The 14,961-nt window shown below is 65.5% G+C and overlaps 1 protein-coding gene and 1 long non-coding RNA gene across 3 annotated transcripts; both read right to left on the reverse strand.

Moving 5' to 3' along the window:
• Positions 1-2,145: 2,145 nt before the first annotated feature.
• On the reverse strand, positions 2,146-5,278 carry LOC111096851. Its single transcript, XR_005361546.1, has 3 exons — positions 3,896-5,278; positions 3,695-3,805; positions 2,146-2,981 (listed from the first exon to the last, which is right to left on the reverse strand). It is a non-coding gene; the product is annotated as an uncharacterized LOC111096851 (long non-coding RNA).
• Positions 5,279-8,535: 3,257 nt separating this feature from the next.
• ELF3 (E74 like ETS transcription factor 3) lies at positions 8,536-14,447 on the reverse strand. Of its 2 annotated transcripts, none has more exons than XM_038541892.1 (9): positions 14,298-14,447; positions 12,282-12,452; positions 11,716-11,937; positions 11,554-11,640; positions 11,345-11,464; positions 11,120-11,209; positions 10,866-10,982; positions 9,972-10,167; positions 8,536-9,344 (listed from the first exon to the last, which is right to left on the reverse strand). In XM_038541892.1, exons 2-9 carry the CDS (start codon positions 12,442-12,444, stop codon positions 9,230-9,232), a joined length of 1,110 nt encoding a protein of 369 aa, XP_038397820.1. In that variant the 5' UTR covers positions 12,445-12,452; positions 14,298-14,447; the 3' UTR covers positions 8,536-9,229. The 2 variants fall into 2 exon arrangements, with proteins under 2 accessions (XP_038397820.1, XP_038397819.1); XM_038541891.1 differs by lacking the exon at positions 14,298-14,447 and adding an exon at positions 12,810-12,971.
• Positions 14,448-14,961: the final 514 nt, after the last annotated feature.

Here is a 14,961-nt window from a genome sequence, read left to right on the forward strand (position 1 = left end):
AATAAATAAATGAAATTTGAAAAAAAAAACAAAAACTCCAAATTGCTGAAGGCTGAGTGAGGGCTGCTGTGAGAGTAGAGTCCCTGGGAGCTGCACGTTCCGAGGGCTTGTCCGCCGACCTCCAGGGGCCCGGGGGCGGGGGCAGGAGAAGTCCGACACCCCTCCAGGCTGGGAGCAAGCCTGGGCTGACACTGGCAGGACGCCCCCAGACCGTCCCCCCGAAGAAGCAGGGAAAGGAGGAGTGGGGCAGGAGGTTTGGAGGGGAAGGTGAGGAGGGCGGCCCTCAGTCATGGGCCTAGCAGGAAGGGGTAGAAGGGAACACTGCTTACCTCTGTGGGGGGTGGATGGGTTAATGCAGCATGGGGGGGCAGGACATGTTGCCCCCCCGGGGTACACCTGGCTTCTCCAGGGGCTGGGGTGCCACAGCTGGGCAAGGGAGCGCTGTGGCATTTGGAGCTAGAGGTCGGTGCCACTGAGCGGCCTCCAAGGCCCAGGCTGGGCCCCAACAGCAGGGTCTACGGGGCTGGCGGCTCGACGTGGGACCCACACGCCTGCGGACCCTCAGCTGATGGAGACCAGGAAACTCTCCCCCGTGAAATCCGCCACAGACACAAGGCAGCCCGGCTGCGCAGGCTGGAGGCGCGGGATCGGCCGACATCCCAGCTTCAGGCGGGCTCGTGGGCCTCCTAAAGGGGGACCCCAGCCAGGACCTCCTAGAGCAGAGCCCTGGCCAGAACCTCCTGAAGGGGAGACCCGACCAGGACCTCCTAAAGGGGGCCCCGACCAGAACGTCCTAAAGGGGAGCCCTGACTAGGACATCCTAAAGGGGAGCCCTGACTAGAACCCCCTAAAGGGGAAACCTGACCAGAACATCCTAAAGGGGGGCCCCAACTAGAACTTCCTAAAGTGGAGCCCCGACCAGGACTTCCTAAAGGGGAGACCTGACTAGAACATCCTAAAGCGAAGCCCTGACCAGGACGTCCTAAAGAGGGGCCCTGACTAGGACTTCCTAGGGGAGACCCGACCAGAACATCCTAAAGGGGGGCCTGACCAGGAGCACAAAAGCCCCGCCGCCTCACCTGGGCCCAGGCTGAGGAGCCTGATGTGACTGCGGGCCATGGCGGGAGCCCGCACAGGTGCACAGGTGCACAGGTGCCAGCACTGAGGGAAGAGCCGGATCCCTGACAACCCAGCAGCGTGCAGCGATGCAAGAGGAGGCAACACGCACAGGGTCAGCAGAGCTGAAGCTCGACTGGGCCCCTGAGCAGCTCGACTCTGCCCCTAGACAGACAGATGGACGCACACTGGTGACCCAGTGGAGGAGCCACACTCATTTCCAGTCGTGCCACCATTTATCTCAATCTCCACTGCTCTACACGGATGTTCACCATTTCATAAAAAATTAGGAGCCAGGAGCACCTGGATAGCTCAGTCAGTCGAAATGCGTGACTTCTGCTTGAGTCGTGATCTCAGGGTCATGGGATCGGCCCCGAGTCGGACTCTGTGCTCAGCATGGAGTCTGCTTGTCCCTTTGCTACCCCCCCTCCCCCACTCCGGCTTGTTTTCTCTCTCTCTTTCTCTCTCCTGCTCCCTTTCAAATAAATTAAATAAATAAATAAATAAATAAATAAATAAATAAATAAATAAATAAATAATCTTTTTAAGAAATAAATTAAAAAATAGACATTACGAGACATACAAAAATATCAAAGAAAAAAATCCGACTGCCAAGGAACAGTGTAACCCGTGGAGCTGGATTCACAGGTGACCCAAATGTCAAGGCTCTAGTGGAAAAGGTAGACGACATGCAGGAACCGACAGGGAATTTCATCGGGGAAGATCGTGAGCGTCAAAGAGGAACAGGCAGGAAATTAAAAAGTGGACGGGGAGCTGGAGAATGGCCTCAGCGGGCTCATCAGGAGGCAGGACCGCCGAGGAAAGAATCAATAAAAGAACAACCCCGTAACGTGCTGTGAATCTTTCCACGGGGTCTTCGTCTCTCAGAGCCACAGGTTTCTCACCAAATTGGATGGAATCGTTCTTGCTTCTGAGTGATTTAAGGGAAGAAACACTGGAGACATTTTTTTTCTTTTAAGATTCTATTGATTTATTTGCGGGGGGGCAGAGGGAGCGGCAGGCTCCCGTCTCCAGCGGGCCCCGGGTCATGACCTGAGCCCAGGGCAGCCCCCCCATCCCCCCCGGCCCCCCAGCATCACTCTCCTGGCGGCCTCGTGTCTGAATGAGCCTCCGTCCCGTGCTGGTCCTCCGAGGACCGGCCCTTAGGCGGCTCTTGTCCACCTGCAGTTGTAACAGCGGCGTAACGGCGGCCCGTGCAGATTCTCGCGGACCTATCCAGTTATTTCCTTTTTTTTTCTTTATTTTCTCAATCCTCAGGCATGAAGCTGCTGCGGACAGTGGTGCGCATGGGTTTTTTAAGGCTTTTAGACCGTTTGTCAAAGTGCCCTTGGGAAGCGTCTCCGAAGTCACACCTAGACCAAGGGCCTGTGGCAAGCTTGAGTTACCAACCTCTATGCCCTCAACAGCTCTGGACGTCGGGGCCTTCTTACTCCCGGCCGTACGCGTCTCCCAGAGCGGACAGTAACAGGAGAGCAAACGCTTCTGCCTGCGTTCCCCGCAGAGGTTCCGGTTTTCCGACCCCCGCTCTGGGCCTGCCTGGAGCATTTCTTCTTCGCTAGAAATCAGTCAAGGGACCAAGCTGGTGCCCTAAGGACTCTAAATCCCGGCATGCCTTGCAGGCACCCGGGGTAGGTGAGGGATGCACCAGGGGAGCCTGGGACTTGCCCTGCAGTGCTGCAGCCTGGGTCACCGAGGCTGGCGCAGGTGTGGAGGTGGGCAGGTGAGACTGAGTCATGCGGGACACTGGGCATGGTTTCCTGGATCGGCTCCAGAGTTGACACAAAGGTTCCAGTAACGGGCAGCTGAGCTGAGCTAATTGCTGCTGCTGTTGCCCTGGCCCGGGCCTGCATGTGGCAGGGGAGGAGGAGGGGAGGGAAGGAGGAGGAGGAGGGGAGGAGGGGGGAGGGGAGTGAGCGTGAGGACCCGACACTCCCCACGAGGGCCCCACGGGAACAGAAGCTCACTCTGCATCCTTCCCACAGGATCCAGAAGCCCCCAAGAGCATCTCTCACTGACCCCACCCACCACCCCAGGCGGGTTTGTGGGTGAGCTGACACTCCCCAGAGGGCGCACCTAGTGGTGGCACTGCAGGCGCCGGTAAGCAGGTGAGACTCAGCATCGCCGGGCGCCTGGCAGCGTCAGTGGTGGGGCCGAGGGAGGCCCGGGAAGCCAGGGTTCACATCCTGATTTCTTCTCCTCACTGGCTCTGAAAACTCGAGCCGTTTCTTTCTCTCTCTAAAGCCTCAGTTTCTCATCTGGGGAACGATCCTACCTTGCGGGCCTGCTGGGGGGCTTACATGGCTTTGGAGTTTCTTGGGCTCCAGCCCAGGCTCCCTACGCCCCCTGGGCCACCTCTTCCCAGCCGCGTCCCCTGCACCCAGCATAGAGCCAGGTACACGGCGGGCCCCCACTGTGCAGTCGCAGGGAGGATTAATGAACGTGGTGCCTTGAAGCACCGGCGGCCCATTGCGTGGCACCTGCTAGGCGCCCAATAAGGGCCCGGCCGTCAACGCTAACCCCAGGTGCTGCACCTTCCTCCCCTGAGCCTCGGCCTCACCTGGAGCTTGGGGCTCTCACGTGGATCTGTGCTCTGCTCTACACATCATGGAAGGTGCTTACGCTGCGGGCACCAACTCAGGGCCCTGTTCTTCCTGAGACAAGAGGGGAGCTAAGGGAAGACATCGACATGAGGAGCTGTTGCGTGGATGGAGGAGGGTCGCCAGGCCGCTGCTCCCTCAGCAGGGAGAGAGCTACCTACCTGCGTGGGCCGCGGGCGCGCAGAAGGCCAGGCCTGGGGGCATCTGTTACACGCCGTGCGGGCTGCAGGTGCACCTGCATGTGAGAAAGTGGGACACTGCCTAGTAAGCCTCGGCCCTTGTCCCCACCCAGGCCCTCATAGCACCAGGAGCTGGCTGGCTTTCTACACTTGTGTTTTTTTTTAAGATTTTATTTATTTATTTTTTTGGGGGTTGGGCGAGGGAGAGGGAGACAGAGTCTCAAGCAGAGTCCCTGCTGAGCATGGAGCCCGACCCGGGGCTCGTCTGGCGACCCTGAGATCGCGAGCTGAGCCGCAGTCAGGAGTCCGGCGCTTAACCGACGAGCCACCCCAGGTTTCCATACTCGTGAGCGGGAGCCCCCCACGGCCGCCATGCACTCGCCCGCCGACGCCTGGACAGCGTCACTGTGCCGGGTACATGGGGGCACACGGGGGTACACGGGAGTACACGGGGTACGGACGAGCTCCGAGGCTGGGAGCAGGAGCAGGCGCTGGGCGTGCGTGTGCCCCGCAGGGCCTGAAGGCGGCCTCTCCGGGTGGCTCAGGCTGGTCGGTGGGCACATGGCGGACTTGGAACATCGAGGGGGACGGCAGGAGCCGCTCCTGGAGATCGCGGTCCGCGGGGAGCGCTGGCCCGGCCCGCCGGCCTCCTCCTCCTCCTCCTCCTCCTTGTTCTTCTTTTAAGATTTTATTTATTTATTCATGAGACCGAGAGAGAAAGAGAGAGAGAGAGAGAGAGAGAGAGACGCGGGCAGAGGGAGAAGCAGGCCCCTGCAGGGAGCCCGATGCGGGACTCGATCCCAGGACCCCGGGATCACACCCTGAGCCGAGGCAGACGCTCCACCACTGAGCCCCCCCGGGGCATCCCAAATCCTCTGATTTCTTAACAGAAGCCAGAAATCCAGGTTATGAACATCGTCCTGGTTATAGAAAGTCGACAACTGCTCCGTGTCGGCACGATAGCTGCAGATGTGTGCGGCAGGGGCACGGGGCGGCCCAGGGGAGCGCGGGGGCCACGGGGCGCAGGAGCCGGCCTGGGACCCGGGCGGCCACTCAGGGGCCTCACTGGCTTTCGTGCTCTGCTCTGCTGTGGCCATTTGGGGATTTTTATGGACTTTTAACAGGCGCCCCGGTTTGCATTTTGCACAGCGCCCTGCAGCTTACGCAACTGGTCCTGACTGGAGGGAGGGTCTAGACCCGCCTGGTGGGAGATGGCCGAAGGGGGGCCGGAAAGGCTTCCAAAAGGGGGTCGGAGGGCTCAGTTGCTTGAGCTTCTGATCCTTATTCAAGTCTTGATCTCAGGGTTGTGAGATCGAGCCCCAGGACCTGCCGGGTGCTGAGTGTGAAGCCTGCCTAAAATCTCCGCCCACCCCTTTCCCTCTCCCCACCTTCCCCCTCGCACCCCCACTCCCCCTCTTTCCCCTCCCCCTCCTCCTCTCTGAATAAAACCAAACCAAAACAGTGGGGTCTGTTGTACCTGAGGAAAGAGATGGGCCTTGTCAACACAGGGCTGGGGCAGGGCGCACCTGGGGTTTAACGCCCTGGGGAGGGAGGTCGAGGCTGTGAGTGTGTGTGATGTGTGTGGACATATGAGTGTGTGGTTGACACATGACCGTGGGTGTGGGTGTGGGTGTGATGTGCATGGGTGCAGGTGTGCGGGGTGTGGGCCATGAGCATCCGCCTGTGGCGGCGCGGGCACGTGCATATGAGCAGGTGTGTGTGGGGTACGAGTGGAGCATGTGCGTGTCAGTGATGCGACGTGTGTGCACAGGCCCCGGACGCCGGCAGGGAGAGGTGCCCACAGACGCCTGGAGGAGGACGGCGCACTGAGCACACACGCAGCCGCTTGACCGCAGCCCCAGGAGGGCAGGGAAGGGCACCGCTGCTCTGACCCGGGAGAGGCGAGGCTGTGGGGAGAATCCAGGGGCTCACCGGGGAGGCGACTCGCCCAAACACGGGAGGGGGCCGCCCTCCCACCCACCCCACGGGAGCAGATAAGAGGTGACCTGCAGCCGGGCAGGCCGCACACACCCAGGCAGGCTGCACACAGTCGGGCACGCCGCACACACCCGGGGAGGCCTCATACACCCAGGAAGGCCTCACACACCTGGGCAGGCTGCACATACTTGGGCAGGCCTCACATACCTGGGCAGGCCTCACACACCTGGGCAGGCCTCACACACCTGGGCAGGCTGCACATACCCGGGCAGGCCTCACACACCTGGGCAGGCCTCACGCACCTGGGCAGGCTGCACATACCTGGGTTAGGCTGCACACACCTGGGCAGGCCTCACACACCTGGGGAGGCTGCACATACCCGGGCAGGCCTCACACACTTGGGCAGGCCGCACACACCCGGGCAGGCCACACACACCTGGGCAGGCCGCACACACCTGGGCAGGCCTCATACACCCAGGAAGGCCTCACGCACCTGGGCAGGCCGCACACACCTGGGCAGGCTGCACACAGTTGGGCAGGCCTCATACACCCAGGAAGGCCTCACACACCTGGGGAGGCTGCACACACCCGGGCAGGCCTCACACACTTGGGCAGGCCACACACACCCGGGCAGGCCGCACACACCTGGGCTGGCTGCACACAGTTGGGCAGGCCTCATACACCTGGGAAGGCCTCACGCACCTGGGCAGGCCGCACACACCCGGGAAGGCCTCACACACCTGGGCAGGCCGCACACACCCGGGAAGGCCTCACACACCTGGGCAGGCCGCACACAGTTGGGCAGGCCCCACACAACCGAGGAGGCCACACCCAAGGAGACACCCCCTGCACTGCCGCAGGGCCCATCTCTGCTGGGGGTGGGTCCCCTGGTGGCTGGGGTGGGGTGGGGAGGAGCGGGGGTGGGAGTAAGGGTGGCTGACACCCGCCAGAGGGGACAGCAAGGAGGGGGAAGGAGAAAGGGCAGCCTCGGGGTCGGGCCTGAGCCCTCTGCGGCCTGAGGGGGAAGCGGGTGGAGAGCCACTGGGGGAAGGCCCTCGGCTCTGCTGCTCTCCCCAGGGGCCCCCCAGGCTGCAGCAGGGGGACCTATGCCTGGGGTCCGGCCCTCACTCCACTGGCCAGGGGGTGACCTTGGCCTGGCCGCGAGCCTCCGCAGGGACACGGGGACACCCAGTCTCCTCAACGGGCTGTGGTGCGGCTCAAATGAGATAATGGGGTGAGGAAAGCACCTCATAAACCAAAAAGGGCGGGACAAAGGTCAGAGTGGAACACTGGGCCCCATGCCACCTCCCAGCCCTTGGGTGGAGGATGAGGGGCTCGGCCCGGGCCCAGCCCCCTCCCCGGGGGGACCCTCGGGTGAGCACCCATGGCCAGCGGCTCCGCGTCAGCACGGGGGACACGGAGCATGGGGGCAGCATGCTCCAGGCTCCTGAGGTGCAGTCCGCACCTGGCAAGGCGCCGTCGGGCAGCAGGGGTCCCCTCGCTGTCGGTCCCGAGGACCCCAAGACAACAGGGGCGGAGAACCCAGCGCGGCACATGGAGCATCTTCATTCCCAGGAAGTGAGGTCATTCTTGGGCCGAGATGCCACCGAAGGCTCCAGACCAGGTGGCCTGACCCGCGGGGAGCCCAGGGTCTCTCCGGCACCTGCACCCTCTCCCTCACCCACTAACCTGCTTGTGCCGCAGAAGCAACCCCGGCTCCAAAGGCGTTTCTTCTCCCAAAGAAGATCGGGGTCCTTCCACGCCAGCTGCCACACTGGCCCCGTTACCTACTCGACCGGGGCTCCGCAGAGCGAGGCCAGCTGTGCCGCCTGGGCCGCGCCCTCCCTCACCCCCACCCTGCGGCCAGTGCTCCAGCGTCCCCCAGGCCACCGAGCGTCTCCAGCTCGCAGACTGCCTCGTCACTGGGCCCGCGGCGCGTGGAGCCTCCCACGTGGGGCACTTCCCACTGGACGGCCCACCTCCAGTTGGGGAAGCGCCTGTCCTGCACCCCCTGCGGTGTCACCGTGGAGACAGAGCAACCCGGGTGGGGATGCCCTGGGATGAGGCTAGGGGAGCCCTAACCCTGGGGCGCCGCAGGGGGAAGCGGCCGTGGCCCCAGGGAACCGCCCCGGCTGGCTCCCCGGCCCTATGGACCTCACTTTGTGCATCTGTAATCGGGCGGCGGCCGTGTCCTGGCTCCGCGGGGCACGGCCCGGTGGGCTGCAGGGCACCAGGCTGGCGAGCGGCCGTTCCCCTCCCCGTCCTTCCTCGGCCTCGGCGGGCGCGTCTCCGTCTGCTTCCTCGGTGTGCGGCCCGCAGGGCTGGGGGCCCAGGCATCTGCGCCACGGGGCTCGACACCCAATTCTGGGCTTCCGGAGCGTCGGCCAGGAAGCAGGCCCCAGGGCTGGTGGCCGAGGCGACCGGGCGAAGGCGTGAGGGCAGCAGGGCCTGCGCAGGGCTCCCTTGCACGGAGCCTGGGAAGCTGGCGCCGTGTCACCTGTCTCCTTCGCTGGCCTCCCGGCCCCGGGGCAGCTTGTCTGCGAACCGGGCCTCCCACCCTAGGACACCTGTCCCTACCCCTGCACCTCTAGCCCAAGACCTCCTGCCCTGGCCCCTCCTCCAACCCCATGCCCTCGTCCAATCCAGAGGCCTGAATTTCAGCGCGCGGTGAGCTAAGACAGAGGTTAGAAAAGCCCAGAAGACACTTTATTGGAGGTCTCTGCCTCCATCCACAGGAGGAGGAGCCAGGAGCCCCATCCTGAGGGTCCCAGCATCTCCCCGCCCCTCGCTGGCCCGGCCCAGGGCCCAGAGGAGTCAGTCTGACCACTAACACGTGGTGGGAGAGGAGCGGGGACGGGAACGTCTTAGAAAAAATAGATCTCTATGTACATCTGACGTATTTATAGCACATAAATTAGGGAGTGCTCTGACCCCTGCCTGCGGAGTCCAAGCACTGGGGTGGGAGCCAGTCCAGAGAGCAGGTGCCGGAGGCCCCTCTGTCCCCGTCTCGCAGGCCCCTGGGGCTCCCCCTGGCCCCGTGGCTCAGTCCAGGCGTCTGTAGGAGGAACGTCGTGTCTGCGGCTGCTGTCTGGGTCGGGTCTGAGGACACGTCAGGTCAAAGGAGCGGCCCCGGCAGCTACGGTCAGCAGACGAGCCGCCTCCAACCCCAGGGCTCGTAACTCCAAGAGGAGGGCAGACAGGAGAGGCCACAGCCCCGGATCCCAGGATGACGGCTGAACGAGGTGCCGGACGTCGGCATCTCTCCACAGCGCGGCCGAAGCCCGCCTAGGTGGGGCCCGGCGGTGGGGCGCGGCGGTGCTCCCGGGAGGGCCCGCGGGCTCAAGTCCGTGCGTTTGGTCCTGGGTCCACTGCAGGCCCTCAGTTCCGACTCCCGGCAGCCTCTTCCTCCTTCCAGCCGCTGGAGTTTTTGCCGAACTTGTAGACCAGCCGCCGGCCATCCACCCGCTCCAGGATCCCCCGTTTGTAGTAGTACCTGCGTGCGGAGAACAGCGCTCAGAGGCGCCCGGGTAGGGAGCCGCCGGGCCGCTCAGGCCCTCCGCCGGCCGCGTCCTCTGTGCGTGACCCGCCCCACCGCTGCCAGCCTGAGCCTGATCCACCTCCGGGAGCTCCCCCGTCTTCCCCCCTGCAGGGAGGGGCTGCCTCTGCCCCCCTCGTGCACTCCGAGCCTCGAGGACCCGCCTCTACCCTGGCTCCTCTGTACCTTGTGGCTCTCTCCTGGGGCTCATCATGAAACCACATGGTCTTAGGGCTGGAAGGGACCTTAGTCGTAATTCAGGGGGAAACTGAGGTCCAGACAAGCAATTTCCTTGATTCAAGGTGGGGAGCCTGGGCTTGGTGTAGGCTGCGTGGCTCATGCTCTTTCTACCAGCAAGAGCTTTTCTCAGGACGAGCCTCGCAGGTAATGCAAAGAGGTGCTGCCAGGGGAGGTTTCCTGTGCTTGCTGTGCAGCCTCCTGCCTGCTCCGGGCCACCCGGGGGCAGGCCCTACTGTTGCCCTCGCTCTCCAGGACGCAGGCCTGGGGGGGCAGGGACGACTGGGGGAGCAGTGCCCGCGCGGCCCCCCGGCTTCGCCGCGTCACCAGGGCCGGGCACCCGCTCACCTCATGGCTCGGCTCAGCTTCTCGTACGTCATGCTACTGTTTTTCTTCTTCTGGCCCCACAGCTGGGCCACGGCCTCTGATCGCAGGAACTTGAAAACACCCTCTTGCCGGTTCTCCCACTTCATGAGGCCTTCGTTGAGCTCTGGGTGGATGAGGATGTCCCGGATGAACTCCCACAGGTGGGTGCCTCTGGGGGCTGCAAGGCCAGATGCGTCAGCCGGCGGCCCAGGTGGTCCCTCGCCCCCAGGCCCATCCCAGCGCCCTGCCCATGGGCGGCCGCGTCGCCACCTCCCCTCCCCATTGCACGCAGCACAGATGTTTTACTCGCTGCCTGGCTGGGACCCGATGGGGACTGAGGCACGCTACTGCCTGAAGGAGCCCGCGGTTGGGGGGTGCCACGGTTAAAAAGCAAACGCCCCGACGATCGGTGAGAGCTTGGAGAGTATGGGGCGAGAGCTGGCCCCCGCCTGGGGGACAAGAGGGCAGCTTCCTGGAAAAAATAGCCAGGGAGCCGGGCCTAGCGTGGTGGGGAGGGAGACTCGGGGAGAAGGAGCTCGGGGCCTTCACCCCGCAGCTCCCAGCGGCCGGCTGGCTCCCACCAGGCCCCGAGGCCAGGCCTAGAGGCCGTCCCAGCAGGTGGGACGGAGCAAGTGTGCAGAGAACTGGAGTGGGGGGTGGGCTGGGAATCTGAGCTCTCGTGCCTCAGTTTCCCCTCCCCTCCAGCACCCTCAGTCTAGGCTCTGTGATCAGCCGGTGACCCGCACACACAGCTTTGCCCTGTGCGGGCTGTGACGGCGGGAGGGAGGGGCAGTGTGACCACGGGACAGCACGACACCCGTGGCGCCATAGGGAACCTGCCGCCCAGGCCCCCACGCAAAGGGGCCAGGAGCTCACCGTGCTTGCTCTTCTTGCCCTCCAGACACTCCCGAGACTCCTTGCTCAGCTTGCGGGGCCGGCCCCGTTTCCGCTTCCCGTGCTTAGGGTCTCCCTTCTTGTAGTCAGGAAAGCCGTCTGCGAGGGGGGCCGGGGTCAGGCAGGGTCAGGCGGGGAGGCCTGGGGGGCCGGGGCAGCTGCGAGCAGGGGGGCAGCCCTGCAGGCATCAGGCATGAGGGGACAGACCCGCCCCATGGGACACTCCCTGCACTCACCCCTAGAGAAGAGCTTGCTGTCAGTGGGATCCAGGTCCACGTCACTTCCACCGGAGTCTGAGGAGTGGGGGCTCTGGGAGGTGGCAGTCCCTAGGGAGGCGGGGCCGGGGTGAGCTCCTGGGGTCTCAGGCCCACCCCCACCCGCTCTGTCCCTCCCGGGAAGCGCAGGGCACCGGGGCTGCGGGTTGGGGGGAAAGGGAGGCTGTGGCCCAGGCCAGGACGCACCTGCGGTGGAGACGTCGGAGCTGCCCGGGGAGAGGGCGCCGGGGCCGTAGCTGCCGGGGAAGTAGGGGCCGGCCTGCCGGCTCTCCTCCAGCATCTCCTGGCTGAAGGGGCTGCCCTGGTCTGGGAAGAGGAGGCGAGGGCTCAGACGGGGCCTGGGGCCCGAGGACCCTGGAGCTGGGGCACACTGGGCGGGGGGCGAGGGCTCTCACCAAAGGGGCCCAGGCTCTCCTGGAAGGCCATGCTGTCCTTCTCCAGCAGCTCGATGATCCAGCTGAGCTCGTCGGGGAAGCTGGCGGCTGGCGGGGAGGAGGGCGGGTCAGAGCCCGGCTGGCGCCCCCGTCCCACCCCCCGGGCCCCGCAGCCGCACTTACTGAGGTCCCACAGCTGGGAGTACAGCTGGTCCCCCAGGGGCCCAAAGACCAGGCGCAGCTCCTCGGGGGCGCAGTTGCACAGCGTGGCCCCGTCCATGTCGCACCGCGAGAAGTCGATGGCGCTGGCGTCGTACTTGTTCTTCTCCACTTGGTAGCTGATCCAGTCCAGAACCTGGGCCTTGGACCACAGCTGGGGCTGCTTCCCTGACCAGCTGGCCTTCTCTGCAAGGCACGGCGCGATGTCAGGTGGCCTGAGCCACCCGGACCTTCACAGTCCATTTCTGGCACCGGTTCGGGCTCTTGCAGGCACTGACTACCCACCCCGCCCCCTGCCCGCCCCCAGTTCCCAGGAGGGGCGGCGGGGGCGCCACTCCCCACAGCTTCGCCCAGCACCTCGTAGCGGCCGCTGCCCCTCTACCCCCACATCTCAGCCTCTTGCCAGCGCCCTTGCCCCTAACGCTGGAAGAGGAGGACCCTCTTCCCTGCCGGCCAGCCGTGGATCTAACAGGTTCTTAGCGGGTGACGCTCCCTCCCTTCCACGCCCCATCCCACCTGCTGAGACCCACCTGTGCCCTCCGGTGGCATCTGGGGGTTGCTCAGGGTCAGCACCAGGTCATCGGCTCCAAAGGCGGCGGCAGGGGGGGCAGAAGCCAGGGCGGGGTCCTCGGAGCTGTACATAGCACTGAAGTAGTTGCTAAAGACGTTGCTGATCTCGCAGGTTGCAGCCATGAGGCCACCTGGGGCAGAGGCGGAGGCCAGGTGAGGGCCAGGGTCCTGCCCTTTGCCCTCCGGCTCTTCTGTTCCGGCCCAGCCCGGGGCAGGACCAGCCCCAAGGGAGGTGACGGGCAGGGTGTCTCCGACGCCCCCTCTTCGTGCAGGGCTCCCAGGTCTCGGGGCTGCTGTGGGCGCCAGGCCTCCTGCTGCCCGCCCTCCCCCACCCGCCCTCGAGTAGCACGGGCAGCCGGGCCACCCTGTCCCTCCCAGAGGCAGTGCGGCCGAGGCCTCCAGGCAGCTCAGGCTTAGGCCCCGCGGGCGGCTCTAGACCCCCATCGGGTTTCCCAGGGCCGGGCCACCGAGGACGGTGGGCGTCCTACCTGGAGGCGGAGTGTGGGTGTGGCGGGCAGCGGCAGGGACAGCAGGGACAGCGGGCAGGTGGGGAATCCAGGAGGGAAGAGCCGCGCCGGCGCTGGCCAGGAGCTCGGCGGTGTCTGGCCCGCGCGCCCCCTCCCGCCCTAAATAGAGGCGCGGGGCTCCTCCCCAGCCCGGCCCTTATAGCGCCTGGCGGTAACCTGAGCCGGTGGCTCATTGGATGGAGGGGATTTCCTGGCCTTTAGACTGGGCTTCTGGCCCCAGGTGATTTGCATATTTTGTGCCACTTGGCCCGGATCCTGGCAGGCGGTGCTGGGAAATCAGGCCCGGCTGGTTTAATGATTGTCAGAGTCTGTCATCCCGCACCCTCTGGGGTTGGGCACAGGGCACGGGCCTGGGCGGGTGGCAGGAGTGCCGCTGGGGTGGCACAGGAGACCCCCCCGGGGGCCAGGCCGCGAGGGGCTGCGCGGACTGCTGGTCCCCAAACAGGCAGAGACCCGAGGACCGGGGCCGGCGGGGACAGCAGATGGTGGGGTTCAGGGAATTCACGCACAGCGCCCGGGTTCCCGAGGCTCCCCAGGCCGGGCCCTTTCCTGAGCTCACACTGGGCGGGGGCCCGGCCTGCCAGCCTCAGGGCCGCGTGTACCCGAGCCCCGGTGCCTGCGCCCTGGTGGCGTGTCGGAGCCCACGCGAGCATCAGCACTGCTGCAGCCGCCCGTGGGAGGGCCCGGGCCCCGGGCCCGGGGCTGCGCCGAGCCGCGGGGCCGTGTTTAGCCCCCGTCGGGTCTCCCTTCCAGCCTCCGCGCCCTCGCCCTCCCCCGCCACCGCCGGGCACCTGTCTGCTACCCTCTAGTGGCCAGAAGCCTGGCTCCCTGGAGGAAAGGCGACTCTCTCCCACACCGGGTACAACACCGGGTAGTCCTGGCCGCTGGGGGGCCTCCGGGGCCCGGGGGCCCGTCTAAGCGTCTAAGCGCGCAGACCCCGCCGGAGACCCTGACACGGCAGCACAGACGGGGAGGAGGCGGCCCAGGCCTGCGTTCAGGCGGCCGCCCGGCTACGCGGTTCTGCTGGCCTCCCCACGGGTAAAAACACGGTTGTTCATGCTTAATAGCCCCTAAGGTCTCCTCCAGACTAGTTCTCAGCATCTGGGATCTGGGAGCTGGGTACCCCTCCCACACCCCCCGTTAGCGCCGGGGCGGCCAAGCTTAGGCTCGGTGGGCCAGGTAGCCGCTCACACAGGGTGGCTCCCCTCCGGAGCTGACCCCTCCCTTGTCCCTAGCCCCAGGTGACTAACAAGGCCACCTCCTGGGACCCTCTCCTCTTTGTCCCTGCAACTGCTGGGCCCCCAGGACGGGGCTTGGGCTCCAGGGCCCCCTCCCCTTGGCCACAGGTGGCTGGAGAGCCCCGGGGGCTGGCGGTAGGATTTTCCCCAGCCCTTCAGGGGGCCTCCCCCAGGAGCCCGAGGCGGGCACACCCTCCACCCAGTCACTCACCCTGGAATGTGGGCGAACCGGCTTCTAGCCCCAGGACGGCTCACATGCTCCCCTGCCCTGGGGGATACCTGGCCAAGGCTCCCGAGGGTGGGATGAGAAGGATGTTTGCCTTCACGGGGCTTCACATTGGGGATGGGCCGAGATAAGGAAGCCCTATAGGCCGGCCCTTATCTCCCGGTGTTGATGCCCCCGCAGCCGGCAGCGCGGTGGTGTTATGGGTAAGTGGGAAGGACTCCAGCTCGAGGTCAGGGCCTGGGAGGTGTTGTGGGGAGGAGCTGCAGTAGGACGGGGGCACAGCCCCCCACGCTCTCCCCGGGAGGCCTGGTCCTGGGGGTATGGGGTGGCAAGAGCCCGGCCCCCGCCCTCTACGAGGGCAGCCGCGTCCCGCAGGACTAGGGGGGCCGAAGGCGGAGAGCAGGGCCGGCAGCGCAAGGCGGGGTCCCCGTGCTGGGCACCCACCACGCTAGTGGGGCCCAGGAGCGGCGGTCATGGCACCCCAGACACCACGCTGGGCAGTCGGGGAGGCCTGCGGGCGGCACGTGGACGCAAGGGCCCGAAGGAGCCTCGCAGGGTCCGCCATCAGAGCGCCAGGGCCGAGGACGAGGCCATCACCCGCCGGCCCGCCACCTCTGTCCCCTAACTCGTGCGAGGAGCCTCAAGGAGC

The sequence above is a fragment of the Canis lupus genome, chromosome 7, assembly GCF_011100685.1.
Source record: "Canis lupus familiaris isolate Mischka breed German Shepherd chromosome 7, alternate assembly UU_Cfam_GSD_1.0, whole genome shotgun sequence".
In the NCBI taxonomy this organism is placed as follows: Eukaryota; Metazoa; Chordata; class Mammalia; order Carnivora; family Canidae; genus Canis; species Canis lupus.

What these genes read in the sequence shown, in the direction of transcription:
- ELF3 (XM_038541892.1), bottom strand. Translation starts at nt 12,444, where the DNA reads ATGGCTGCAACCTGCGAGATCAGCAACGTCTTTAGCAACTACTTCAGT. An exon ending in CTCCGACGTCTCCACCGCAG is followed by an intron (nt 11,210 to 11,344) that starts GTGCGTCCTGGC and finishes CCGCCTCCCTAG; the next exon opens with GGACTGCCACCTCCCAGAGC. An exon ending in AAGCTGAGCCGAGCCATGAG is followed by an intron (nt 9,345 to 9,971) that starts GTGAGCGGGTGC and finishes CTCCGCACGCAG; the next exon opens with GTACTACTACAAACGGGGGA.